Below are 15000 nucleotides of genomic sequence, written 5' to 3' on the forward strand. Positions count from 1 at the left end.
GTGTGTATGGTGTGTGATATATATATGTGAATATAAAAACAATATATGTATAGTCAAAATATTATATTATTAATAATAATAATAATATATAATTACGTAATATTATTTTTATATATATTAATTACAAAATGATAGATAATAATGATGTGTTATATATACACATTACATTATACATATACATTAGTATATGTAATTATTAATAATAATATTATTAATATATTATTAATATATTATTTTGACTATAGGTATGAATATAATCTAAAAACTATATATATATATATATATATATATTAAAAATCTAAATAATTACATAATTACATATATAATTACATATTTAATTTTATATATAAAATAATATATATTTTCACAGTGTGCCACTATTGGGTGCCAATAATTGTGGCCAACGTGTTTTGGAGAAAAACATTTATTTCATAATGTGATTTTTCCCCACATTCAATTCTTTTACTTAAATGAAAGGTTAGAATTTTGCAAATATTTTGAATGAAAGATCAAAAGGATAAACGATGCAGATAATTTTTTTACAGCCAGTTTTGATCATATTTACCAGGGGTGCCATTAATTGTGGAGGGCACTGTATATATATATATATATATATATATATATATATATATATATATATATATATATATATATATATATATATATATAATATCTACATAATAATGATATATAATAATATATCATCAGGCCTATTATATTCATATATATTAATAATATATTTAATAATAATATTAAAACTATATAAATATTCAATGTATATATAATTTTTTGAGGGATAAATGCACTTAATTGTCACAAAAATGAAAAAAAGTTGATTATTATTTAAAAATAGGCTTCATATTCTTATTTTACGCATTTTTCCTTTTGATTCATGATGCTCAAGTAATTCACCATGGTTGTGCATATCCCAGCATTCCCTGCAGTGAACACATGAACAGCACTGAGAAGTTACATTCGGATCAGAACAAGAGCTCGATTCCGGCATTTCCAGCATTAAAGCGGGATCGTGACTGAGCTCACAGGGACAGACTGAGCTCAACGGACTCAAGAAAGACAAACATCATTTATTTTCCCATTTTCATCTGGTGATGACGGGAGCAGAAGGATCGAGTTCATGCGCTCGGAGACATCCCAATCAATCAGCCGAAATCACACGAATCAGGAGCCAAATGAGGAGAATCCAGCCGACGAGTTTGAGGAGGAATGAAAACGATTAACTCTCGCCTGTAATCGCCAGAGAACATCACAACAACCATTCGCTCGTGGCATTTACAGCGTCAGCCTAATACATTTAAAAAATATATATTTTATTCGAAACACACACTACCGTTCAAAAGTTTGGGGTCGGAAAGATTTTTGTAATGTTTTTCATATTTGATTAAAAAATTCAGTAAAAATAGTGACATATTATTCCAATGTAAATCAGCTGTTTTCTATGTGAATATATAGTGTCACATGATCCTTCAGGAATCATTCTAATATGATGATTTGATGCTCAAGAAACATTTATGATTATTATCAGTGTTGAAAACATATTTCAAACTGGTTTTGTGGAAACTGTGATACATTTAAATTTTCAGGATTCTTTGATTAATAGAAGAACAGCATTTATTTGAAATAGAATCTTTTGTAACATTTCAAATGTCTTTACTGTCACATTTTATCAATTTAATGTGTCCTTGATAAATAAAAGTATTCATTTTTTTCACACACACACACAAAACAAAACAAAACAAAAAAACGACTGACCCCAGACATCTGAATGGTAGTGTATAATTAAATAGGGCCGTATGATTTTCTGTAACGCTGTAAAATTATTATGTTAAAAGTTAACATATTTCTCTTTTTGTTCCACTTCAATCTTGGTCGTCTTATAACTTTATTTAATTTTCCTTCACATACTGCAGTCAACTAGATTTAAAATGATTTAAAATTATGACAGTTGAAATTATAATATACTAAGTCATAACTATGACATACAGGGCCCTATTTTAATGATCTAAGCACATGGTCTAAAGCGCAGCGCGCAAGTTCACTTACGGCGTGTCCGAATCCACTTTTGCTAGTTTAACGACGGGAAAAATGGTCGGTGCTCCCGGCGCTGGTCTAAAAGGGTCGTCCCTATTCTCATAATGAGTAATGGTTGTGTTTTGGGATTTACGTGCGTATCAGAGTCTCATCTCCCATTCCTTTTAAATGCCAGTGGCGGATTCGCTATTTACATGACGGTATTTGATAGTGGAAAGACCGAAGCCGTCTCCAGAGCGCAAACGGATCTGCTCGTGCACGAGGTCAAAGTGCGCAAGCAGAACATCTACGGGACAAGCCGGATTCACCATATCTTTATGTACACAATAATAATCTTTTACATTGTAATCCTTTTAATTTTAATATTTGGCATGTTTGTGTGTTGCTGTGCGTCCCTGTGTCTTTAAATAACTCTTTAAATAACAAAAAAAATATTGCGCCATTGACTTTAGACCAGTATTTGTGTTCCTCAAAATAGTAACTCTCCAACAATGCGCCCGAACACACACTCGTTCTCAGACCAGCAGCACACGGGCGCACAAATGGCCGCAAATGCATTTGCTATTTAAACATCGTGGCGCAGGACGTGAAAATGAAAAGTGCGTCGGGCTGAAACTAGCAAAACACACTTGCGTCGCGCTGGCGCTGCATTGCACCGGGTGTACGATAGGGTCCACAAAGTCATAATTATAAGATAAAAAATAACTTTCTGGCATAATTATGACTGGTTGTGAGTTTGACTTTTTATGCCATAATTATTATTAAACTTCAAACTAATTCAGTTTCAGCCCTACAGATTTAAGCATTTTAATATCAGTAAAAACTCAAGCTTTTTTAAATGTTAATCAAACAACAAAAGACTAAAAGAAACTCTCTCACTGCTCTTGACTGAGTAACTTCAGCAGCTTTATTTAATACATATACATAATGTTTCATTTTTACATTTGATCATTCATTTTCTTACATGAATGCTTGTTTAAATCAACCTACTGTAGCTGAAAAAAATAAAGCACTGTTCATTCTTACTGTATTTGTCCTACTGCATGTAATTTTCATCTTTGTTCTTATTTTAATAAACAAATATGCTATAATGAAATAAAATACAGTGAAATCTTTTTTCCTTTTTGTTTGGATCCCTTGTAAGGCTGTATTTTTAAATAAGGAAAATTGTATGGTTGCACTGCTCAGAATCGCGATAAGATCATGATCCTGCCTGAAAAAAATCATGCCATGATATTTGTGCAAAAATTGTTCACATGATTTTATGACCTTTCTCATTTCTCATGTGCATCACACAGACAACGTGTTTATCAAAATAAAGTGTTGAATTCATGAATAACTGCTGAAGGACATCAGGACATCTGAAATCAAAACTCTCTCCTCTCTAATCAGGCTCAAAATCGACACGCGTTACCCATAATGCATCACTCGTCACACCCAGCGCTCTGCTTCTCACGGCCTCAGTCCAGCACAAGTGGCTTGTTGTATTAACCCTGAAACACTCAACCAGCTGGCGTAAAGCTTTCATTTGTCCTGATGCCTATTTAAAGGGGTGGTTGATTATGATTTGACTTTTCTAACTTTAGTTAGTGTGTAATGTTGCTGTTTGAGCATAAACAACATCTGCAAAGTTACAACGCTCAAAGTTCAAAGCAAAGGGAGATATTTGCTTTTAAAGAAATCACTTTTTAAGGACTACAACAAACGGCTGGTAGAGACTACACCACATTCCTCCCGGGTTAGTGACATCACCAACCCTAGAATTTACATAAACCCCGCCCCCGGGAACGCCATTTATAGACTATCATGACAGAATATGCTAATCAATGACTTAGAAGATAGTTAACTCCACATCAGCTACATAAATTCATCAACTAACCATTCAGAAATGTTGTCTACATGTTGTCACTTCTCGAGTCTCTCCATCATTGTCCAACTCCGGTTTGAACATAAAAGGCTAAACGTTTTTGAAATTTTCAGTGTGTGTCTGCATGACAGAGCTGCTAACACAGACACACACAAGCTCTTGTAGCTCCGCCCCCTGTGCCGGGAGCAGCAGCTCATTTGCATTTAAAGGGACAGACACAAAAACGGCGTGTTTTCGCTCGACCTCAAAAAGTGACAACTTTAACATGATATATAAAAATATCTGTGGGGTATTTTGAGCTGAAACTTCACACACACACTCTGGGGACATCAGAGACTTATTTTACATCTTGTGAAAAGGGCATTATTCCACCCCTTTAAAGGACAGGCTTTAATACACTTACCTCAACGTATAGGATAGGAAAAATCCCAATCTTATCTCCCAGCATGCCTTCTGCCCAGTTATCGTCCACTCTCCGGATCACGGTCAGAACCTCGTCCTGCGAGAGAGGAAACACAGCAAACACACCTTTATTCCCTGTTCATTCTTGCATTGTGGAAATGCGTTGAACAGATAAATCACACAGATGAATCACATCCTTATATAAAGTCAAGTTTAATTTTCATATTTACAACAGAATGAGAAATGAAATAGAATATGTGAACGGGAAGATCATCTCCCAGCATGCCTCACATCACAACAACTGCCCTACACAACGGGAAGAATCAAACACTGCATTTCATACACTCTTTTAGTTATAGCATCAGTATGATCTCACTGCTATGGCAACATTCCCACAACATAAGAAAAAAATCATGTTTTGGTAAATCTTAATTATGACATAAAAAGTCCTAATTATAACATACTGAGTCCTAATCATGAGATAAAAGTCAAAATTATGACATACTAAGTCCTAATTATGATGTCATAATTATGAGACTATGACATACTTTTGACATACTGTCATTTATAAGTTTAAATTATGACATACTACCTCCTAATTATGAGATAAGTCAAAATGATGACATACTACCTCCTAATTATGAGATAAGTCAAAATTATGACATACTAAATACTAATTATGAGATAAAAAAAAATCAAGATTATGCATTGTTTTAATTATGCGATAAGTCAAAATTATGACACATTAAGTCCTAATTATGACATGAGTCATAATTGAAATAAATCAAAATTATGACATACCAAGTAAGTCATAATTATCAGATTAAAAACTAAAATGTATGATCTAATATGTAATTTATGAGATAAAAAGTTTAAATCATGACATACTAAGTCCCAATTATAAGATAAGTAAAAATTATGATACTAAATACTAATTATGAAATAAGTCATAATTTTGAGATTAAAATCAAAATTGTGAAATGTCATAATAATGCGATAAAAGTATAAATTATGACATACTAAGTGCTAATTATGAGTATAAAAAGTAAAAATTATGCCATAGTAAGCCATTTATGAGATGAAGTTTAAATTGACATACTAAGTCCTAATTATGAGATTAAAAAGTCACAGTTGTGACATACTAAGACATTTATGAGATAAAAGGTTGAGATTATGACAGCATTTACTGTTAAATCAGAGGTTCACAAACAGAAAATCACACCCTCATTTATGGACTTAAAGTCAATGGGAACCAAAACTGTTTTCAACATTCTTCAAAATATCTTCTGTGTTCAGCAGAGGGAACAATGTCACAACTTCGACTTTTTCATAATTGTGACTTTTTACGTTTTAAAAATTATGACATACTATGAAATAATTGACATAAGTCATAACTATGACATGCACAATCATAATTAGGACTTTGTGTCATTATGACTTGTTTTAAGTTTGACTTTTGATGCCATAATAATTATGACTTAAGTCATAAAGTTCAATTTCAGCTCTACAGACGACAATAGTGTCATTATTCACCTCGATTCAGCTAAAAGTTGATTAATTTCAGTTTTAAAACAGTTGAACCATCAATCTACCAATGACCGAATGACAGAAAATGACAAATCTGAATATCACACACATGAATGCTTTATTAGTATCTGTATCACACAGAGGCGAAAGCAACTGACCTTATATAAAGAACTTATTTAATTCAATTCATATCAAGTTTCAAACCGCAGAGACTCAATCAAGTGTGTGTTAATGAGTGTTTTAGTATGCAGATCCTCATCAGTCCCTCAGCTCATCTTCCGATTTCTTTCTTCTCGTGAAAGGCGTGTGTGTATGTGTGTGTGTGTGTATGTGTGTGTGTGTGTGTCTGGTTTTCAGGACACATCTTTCCGTTTCCGTCTCGACTGACTCCTGGAGTACAGAGGCTGTTTGTCATCGAGATGCTGAAGCCACAGAACACACACACACACACACACACACACACACACACACACACACACTGCAGCTGCGACTGACAGTCGATGTGAGGAACATACAGAAGAGAGAAGGAGGAGGAAAAGACGACGCTTTTATGTCACTTACAGGCATTTGAAGTGAAAGTTCACCACATATCATCATTCTGTCACCATTCCCCGTTCCAAACCTGTGCCTCTCCTTTCTGAGGAACATCTGAGGACACGCTTCGGGAAAACTTTTGTCTATTCAATACAAGTCAATGGAGATCAGAATACGGGTAGGCGATATGGCTAAAATCTTATTTCACAGTAAAAAAAAATTTATTTATGAATTCAGCAGAGGCTTTTATCCAAAGTGACTTGCAATAGTGGAGCATAAGCAATCTGTCACAGAGGATTTTATACACACACACACACTCTCTCTCATTCTCACTCACTCACTCACACTCTCTCTCTCACACTCACTCACTCACTCACACTCACTCACACTTTCTCACTCACACACACCTTCTCTCACTCACTCACTCACACTCACTCACTCACACTCTCTCTCTCACTCACTCACACTCTCTCACTCACTCACACTCACTCACACTTTCTCACTCACACACACCTTCTCTCACTCACTCACTCACACTCACTCACTCACACTCTCTCACTCACTCACTCACTCACACTCACACTCTCTCACTCACTCACTCACACTCTCTCACTCACTCACACTCACTCACTCACACACACATACACTCTCTCACTCACTCTCTCTCTCTCTCTCTCTCACACACACACACACACTCACTGTCTCACACTACAAAAAATAATGCTCTTCCTCAGTATTTTGGTCTTGTTTTCTCTTTGAATTATGACGCATTCGTGTGACACTGAAGACTGGATCACTGGAGCTTTGATCACAGGAATACATTACACTTTACTATATATTCACATAGAAAACAGCTATTTTAAATTGTAAAAATATTTCAAAATTTTTACTGTATTTTTGATCAAATGAATGCAGGCTTGATGAGACTTATTTCAGTAAGACTCATTATAAACCCATCCATGACTGGACTCAGTGATGTGATCACACAAGCGCCGTACCTTACTGAAGGTCAGACAGTCTTTGTCCTGGTCTTTGTCTTTGACCTGGAAGTCGTAGAGAGCTTTTCCCTGCGGAGGCGTCTGGGACAGCGGGCGGATACACTGGATATAACTCGCCGGCAGAAACCCGTGGCTCCCGTTCAACTCCCCGTGGAACCAGTTCTCGTCCACCTTCCGTCGCAGGATGATGATGTCACCTTTGCTGAACTTCAGGTCTCCCGGTTCTTTGCCCTCGTAACTGTACAGCGCTTTTCCACACGGCAGCTGAGGAATGTTCTGGAAGAGGAAATGAGGAGAACAAGAGGTCAGGAACGTGATGCACTGATGGATCAGGAGCTTCAAGACCTTCAGCGATCGAGAAAAACAATGTTTTTGTACATTTACAAAAATTTAATTTTGTAAATGTAAAAATGTAATTTTTGTTAACATTTTTAATTGTTGTTAAATTGTATAAGTTTCATGATTTCAATTAATTAGACATGATTTTTGATTACTAAAATCTAATTTAACAATTAAAATGGAGTCCAAAAAAAAAAAAAAAAAACGTAATTTGGAAAAAAAATATTTTTAATTTGGATAACAAATAAAACGGATTTCATAGGGCCCTAAATATGTTTTTATAAAAAAACATTTTTCATTTTGTTTAACTTGAAGTACTAAAATAAACTAAAACTAAAACTTAATTAAAACTATAGATATATTTAATAAAAAAAATGATAAAAATGATAAAACTAACTTAAATTAAATAAAATTCTAAATATAAACAAAAATATAATAGTATTAATGATAATAAAATAAACTGGCTAAAAGTCTGTCAAGCTTTGTTCCTCAGAGACTCAACCGTACGGTTACTGTTCGCAACTCAGTCTGAATTATTGATATGAATAAGCTGAACGTGTTTCAGAGATGATGGTGCTTCATTAGTCAAACCTCACACATTCTCTTTGCTGTAGACTCAAACACGGATTTATCCATCAAAAATAAACATTAAAACCCCTGAAAGATCCTTTGGAGTGGAAGAGAGCTGACGCAACGCTCAGAAAACCAGGAGCTTACAATGGAAATCAGTCATGTTTATGCTGGATAATTCCCAGATCTCCAGAACACAGTCAAACACACGTTTTACAGGGATTTTACCACAGTTTGAGGAACTGAGCTTCACATAATGCCTAAGTAATGATGTGACTTTTCCCTTCATCCCCTGCATTTATGATTATTCCCAGTACAGCAGGTGATTACAGCTGTTTTACAATGCTGTCATTCAACAGTTCAAGAAACAAAATGTTAACATAACTTACATTTTTAGGCACAATATTTCCAGTTACTTTGTTTTTGCTCCGTCAACCAGAATAGTTCCAAACGAAACCAACACAGAACCATTACGAGTCTTCTGAAAGAATCGTTCGTTTTGAATGAACGACTCGCTCATAAAAGTCTGTTTCATTGTTTAATGACTCACTCATAAAAGCAGACACTTCATTCCTTTCTGAATATGCATTGGTTTTGAGTGAATCATCTGATTCGACTCGCTCATAAAACACATTGTGTGCGTCTCAATCAGCTCAGTTCATGCGTTACTTATGTGCATTTGCATTATATATTACATGCATTATGTGCATTTACATTATATATGCGTTTGGATTATATATTAATATGCATTATATACATTTGGATTATATATGCGTTAGTATGTGCATTTGTATTATATATTATATGCGTTTGGACTATATATTAATATGCATTTGTATTATATATGCATTAGTATGTGCATTTGTATTATATATTACATGCATTATGTGCATTTACATTATATATTATATGCGTTTGGATTACATATTAATATGCATTATATGCATTTGGATTATATATGCGTTAGTATGTGCATTTGTATTATATATTATATGCGTTTGGACTATATATTAATATGCATTTGGATTATATATGCATTAGTATGTGCATTTGCATTATATATTATATGTATTACAGTATTTGCATTATACATGATATGCATTTACATTATAAGTGCATTATGAGCATTTACAATTTTACATTATACTGTATATTATATTCATTATCTGCTTTTACATTATATATGATGTGCATTTGCATTATATATTGCATGCATTATGTTGCACTGATCAGGGAGTCGGAAACACTGAAACTTTCCCAAAAATCCCACAATGCACCATGAACACCAGAGAGCACTGATTCTCACTATGGCTGCATCCGAAATCACATTCTTCCCTGCTATATAATATAAACATACATCGCTAGACAGGTAATGAACACAATCTAACTAACATTTATAATATATTTATGGCTGAAATGTTGCATGCATATGTAACAAGCAAAGTATTTATCATAATGTAAATTGTACACCATCGGTTCAGTGAATAATTCAATGAGTCAATCACTTGATTCGTTTCTAATTAAAGCATAGGTTTTGAACAAATGATTCACTCATAAAGACAGACCATTGTCTCCACCTACTGGTGCACCGCTATACTTTTTAGAAAGAGTAGTAGTAAAATCAATCAATTAAATATTACGCATTTTAATATTTTTCGACAACGTGCTCAACTGAAATTCCAGCATTGTTCATGTCTTCTTGTTTCAGTGAGTTGTAGCAGCTGTAAAGAACAATTACAGTGATCTAAACCTCTCATGAGCCACTTGTGTGTAATTATGAGCTCTTGATATAGAAGAATATGAAGCCATCTGCTAATCAGTGTAATATTTATATTAAATATGATTCATGTTCAGTCAGGCGGGAGCATGAATGGAGTGGTTGAGCAAACAAGTGATTATGACTGATTTTTTAGAAGAAAGAGTCTTGAGACTCTGTTCTAGTGATGGTTTAGTCCTCTAGTCCTCTGATAGGAAACTAGTTATCAGTGTCTAATAGATAATGAATGGATTATAACAGCAACGCATTAAACAAATAAACATTAATATTGAGGAGAAAATGAATCTTTCATGTTGAGGGGGTTTAATCAAGCACAGAATGTGAGTAAAAATAGATCATCTGTGTAAAATGACACAAGCAGCTCATAATGAAGTGATTTAAACACTGAGAAGAGAAGCTACTGAACTACAGCTGTTGAACACACTCACATGAGATGATCTTCACACTGTAAAACTGGACATTTACAAGTTGTGAAGAAAACAAAGATTATTGGAATGGGTTTTACAAGAAAAGGTCTTTCTGCTTCAAAATACACATGAAAAAACTTTTAAAGTTGTGAGTTTATATCTTTTTTTCTCAGAATTGTCAGATATAAACTTGTAAGTTATAAAGTAAGTTATAAAGAAAAAAGTCAGAATTGAGAGATATAAATTATATATTTTTTATTCTGTGCTGGAAACAAGCTTCCATAGGTATAGCCTACTTGGCATTTCTTTGAAACTAGCTATTATTAATTCTATTATTTTTTCAGTTCATACCTCAGCTTCTGCACTGCATGTTTTATCTACAGTCGTACAGTCATTTAACTTAAGAACAACTGTGGACTAATTAAATATTGTGACCATAAACAAACCCTAAACTGCGTTTGAATGCGTGGATTAACTTATTTTATTAGAAGCCGTTAATCACTTCTGAAAAGACACAATTACATCTGAATTAAAGCTCTGAATGAACATCAAACGAGACTGAGTTTTTAATGAAATCAAACTCTCCGAGGGCTTTTCTTCCCTGAAGCCGCCGGGAACGCCGCATCCAGTCGGGATTAACCGCACATGTGCTCCCGGCTCTCTGGAGTCTATCAAATAAATAGTGCAGCTTATTCCATTCAGCATAATCAATTTACAAGCTTATTTGAAAGCGTTTTAACGGGGTTGCGGCTTCGTGACTGTGATTTCCTCTGACTTAAACCGATGTACGGGATCTAAAAGCGCTTCGACACTGTATGTCAGAGGAACTCCTCGATATTTTATACAGTTTGCATTGGACTATGGTCTCAAACCCTGCTGATGTCTATTGAGCACATAATGTTTAATCAGACTATCATACCTGGATCTTCTCTCTCTCTGATGACATTTGAAGGATCCTCCAATCATTTAGTGCGTTTAAGCTCCGCCCCTTCTAACTCATGCTCATCTGCATATACACTCTTGAGAGCTCAACATCCAATCAACAGCTGATGCATTGAACCAAGCCCCGCCCCTAATTTGTTCTGTTACAGAAGAAAAGTTCTGATGCTTCTTCCGTTTCATTGCAACTTTAGTTGAAAAAATAAATCCAGTCACATCAAACTGGCTAGGATGCCTTATAAAACATGCTCCTGTTATTAAAAAACACAATACCCATAATACACATTTGTCCATCACACCAGTTCTCTGTACTGCGTCTTAAAGTCGCCCTGTAGTCAATCATTTTATCCCTTAAAACTCATCTTTCATCAACAGTGAGACATATTTAAGCGTTTTTTCCTTGAATAAATGGTAAAATATCTTGACTGTAACTCGACACCCTTGCCTCATTTAGTATGCGCGGTTCTATGAATATGCAAATGAGCCCCGCCTCCACTCACTCACTCAGCTCAGAGATCCACTCGTTGACGATCACACGTTGATCTGATTGGTTACAAGGTAGTTTGTGACGTCAGAAACACCAGCGATTTCAAAGCGTGTGTTTGAGACTGTCTTTGGTTCACTGCAGTTTTAAGGAGGAAATACTCAGCAATGGTGTCGACTTATGAATTTACACATGCTTTGTCTTAAAGCATATTAAAGACATATAAACAACATTAAAAGCTCGATTTTCATCACAGGGGGACTTTAAACTCTAAACTAATAGACAAAACACAGATGCATTAAAATATCACGTTGCTTTTATTTCCCTGACCTCTGACCCCCAGACTCTCTCGGGTCTCATTTACTGAACAGTGTGTCTGTGGAAACACATCTGATCTGCTCATGTACAGCGACTGAGGATCTGTAGTTTGGCTCATGCCTACTTAAACACACTAAATACAGGACAGTGTGTGTGCAAACAGGTTCAGTTACACCCGTTAAAGTGAGTTAAAACTCATCTGAGAAACTTCTGTCTGTGCAAGTGACTGTGAGACGGGAATATGATGATGAAACTCACACACATTCACGTCATATGATATTGTTCCATGTGAGTTTTTTTCTCTTAAAGTCCCCCAGTGGTGAAAAGCGCATTTTTAATGTTGTTTATATGTCTATGTGTTTATAAATCATGTGTAAATTCATAAGTCGACACCATTGCTGAGTATTTCCTCCTTAAAACTGCAGTGAACCAAAGACAGTCTCAAAAACACGCTTTGAAATCGCTGGTGTTTCTGACATCACAAACTACCTTGTAACCAATCAGATCAACGTGTGATCGTCAACCAGTGGATCTCTGAGCTGAGCGAGTGAGTGGAGGCGGGGCTCATTTGCATATTCATAGAACCACGCATACTAAATGAGGTGTATATTATAAAGGTGTAGAGTTGAAGGATGAAGGAATTTTGTTCAAGGAAAAAAACTTTTAAATATGTCATTTTGGTGATCAAAGATGAGTTTTAAGACTTTTTTGACTACAGGGGGACTTTAAATATATATAAATATAATTGCACATCACTTTGGACGCCAACGACATGGGTTTGATTTCCAGAAAATGCATGAACTGACATGAACTGAAAAAACTAATAGCTTGAATGCAAGGTAAATCATGTTGGGTGAAAGCATCCGCCAAATGCATAAACAAAATAATTATAATATTCTCTGGAAATCCAACCCTTGACATTGGAGTTGCTATTGCCATGATCTACTGTTCGAGCAACAGGAATGCTATACAATAAATATGTAAATGTATAGAATGCATTCATATAAATGCCATTGACTGCATATGTACAAATCAAAATAAATCATTGTACTTGAATTGCGTAGTATTTAGAGTTGACCTGCCAGGTTTCACACACCAAATTGAAACATTTGTGTGTTCAAATTGCACGTGTTTATTTGAGATGTTCTATGAGAACGTCAGTGTTCTGACATGTACAGCACACGTAACTGTGTGTGTGTGTGTGTGTGTGTGTGTGTGTGTGTGTGTGTGTGTGTGTGTGTGTGTGTGTGTGTGTAGCTCTGTGCACTGATCTGTGTTTGTATGAGTATCTGATGGTGGGCGAGTGAGTGAGTGCGAGTGTGTGTTTGAGTGCGTGTCGTCTGTGTGAGTGTGTGTGTGGTGTTCAGCTGAAGAGAATCCTTCAGAGATGCATGAATCGAGCGTTGGAGTCGTAAGCTTCATATCTCTCTCTCTCATTCTCTCTCTTTCTCTGTTGGATTAGCGCCTACACAAGAATCCCAGAACTCACGTACTGAAAGCTCACGTGACGCTCCAAACACACTGATCCAAAACACAATACCAACAGACATAAACCTCCATAACTCCCTTCAGGCACGCTGTATAACAAGTAAACCTGCAATGCTGCATCGCAATAAATTACCCAGAACTGCAGAGAGGCCTGAAATGAAGCCATAACCTGTGTGTGTAATGCTTCTGAGTGATCGTCAAACCTTCATTACAGCAGAGTTTGATGCAGATGCGCATTAATATCTTATAATCAATGCACACAGTTGCGTTTCAGCATGCAGATCTGCAGTCGCACAGAGTTTGCATGTCAGAAAGTGTCATAAGAACATTAAGACTAGGGATGCACGATATATCGGCCACCGTATCCGTATCGATATATGTTCATTTTTAATGTTTTTGTTATCAGCCCGATAAGAAAATGTTGGCTGATAAATAATGGATTATTACCTTCATCTGAGACACTTCAGATGCGCACTGTTCAACATGATGGTTTTGAATTGCTTGAAATATGATTGGAATCACTTCAAAAAAGGAAAATACATGGGCTAGAGTCATATCGGCTACATAAAATTATAATAAGAACATTATAATTGTGTGTTTGGGACATGGCTTTTTGTTTTTGTAATCAGGCTCTCAAATTATATACAAATTTGGATTTAGATTTATCGGCTTTGACTTTCAAATATAAAGAATTATCGGTATTGGACCAAAATGTTCATATCGGTGCATCCCTCATTAAAGGGATGGTTCAGAGTAAAATCAGCCTAGGGTCCTTTGCACCATGACCTCGAGCCAAACACCCCCCAGAAGCCTTTATTCCCTTGGTTGAACATTATTAAAGTTAGAGCTTATTTAGAGATATCAGCCGGATGGTTTAGTGCAGGCGCTAATGGATCCAAGGCTGTATCTGGTAAATTACCGCACTAATAATGCCCAGAATGGCACCAAACTTCTACAGTAGTACAAACAGGTTCTGTACTCATAAAACGAGGCATTGGAAAGTTTGTAAGTACATCAGGAGTTTATTTAAATAACACTTGCCTGACGGCTAATGCTACCGCTAACCCGGACGTCGACGTCACTTCAGTGGTTTGGGAAAAGCCTGTAAAAGTCCTGCAGAAAGCGATCATAAGGATGGAGTGTAACGACGCCCAGTTCCAGGAATGCACTAATATTTTGTTGGTAGTGCCAGTTTATAACAATTATTAGTTAACACTAAGTTGTCAACAAATTCGTCGTTCCACTACATCCTTATGCATCGCTTTCTGCAGGACTTTTACGTGCTATTCCCAAACCACTGA

The 15000-nt window shown here is 35.5% G+C and overlaps 1 protein-coding gene across 1 annotated transcript in view; it reads right to left on the bottom strand.

Moving 5' to 3' along the window:
- Positions 1-15000, bottom strand: part of LOC311298908 (E3 ubiquitin-protein ligase SH3RF3-like) — a 122632-nt gene that overhangs the window by 34716 nt on the left and 72916 nt on the right. The window contains exons 2-3 of the mRNA XM_084422232.1: positions 7378-7653; positions 4320-4415 (exon numbers count right to left, since the gene is read on the bottom strand). Of these exons, the coding sequence (XP_084278358.1) occupies positions 4320-4415; positions 7378-7653 (372 nt within the window). The remainder of the gene's footprint in view (positions 1-4319; positions 4416-7377; positions 7654-15000) is intronic.

This window comes from Rutilus rutilus, assembly GCF_951802725.1.
Source record: "Rutilus rutilus genome assembly, chromosome: 10".
Classification (NCBI taxonomy): domain Eukaryota; kingdom Metazoa; phylum Chordata; class Actinopteri; order Cypriniformes; family Leuciscidae; genus Rutilus; species Rutilus rutilus.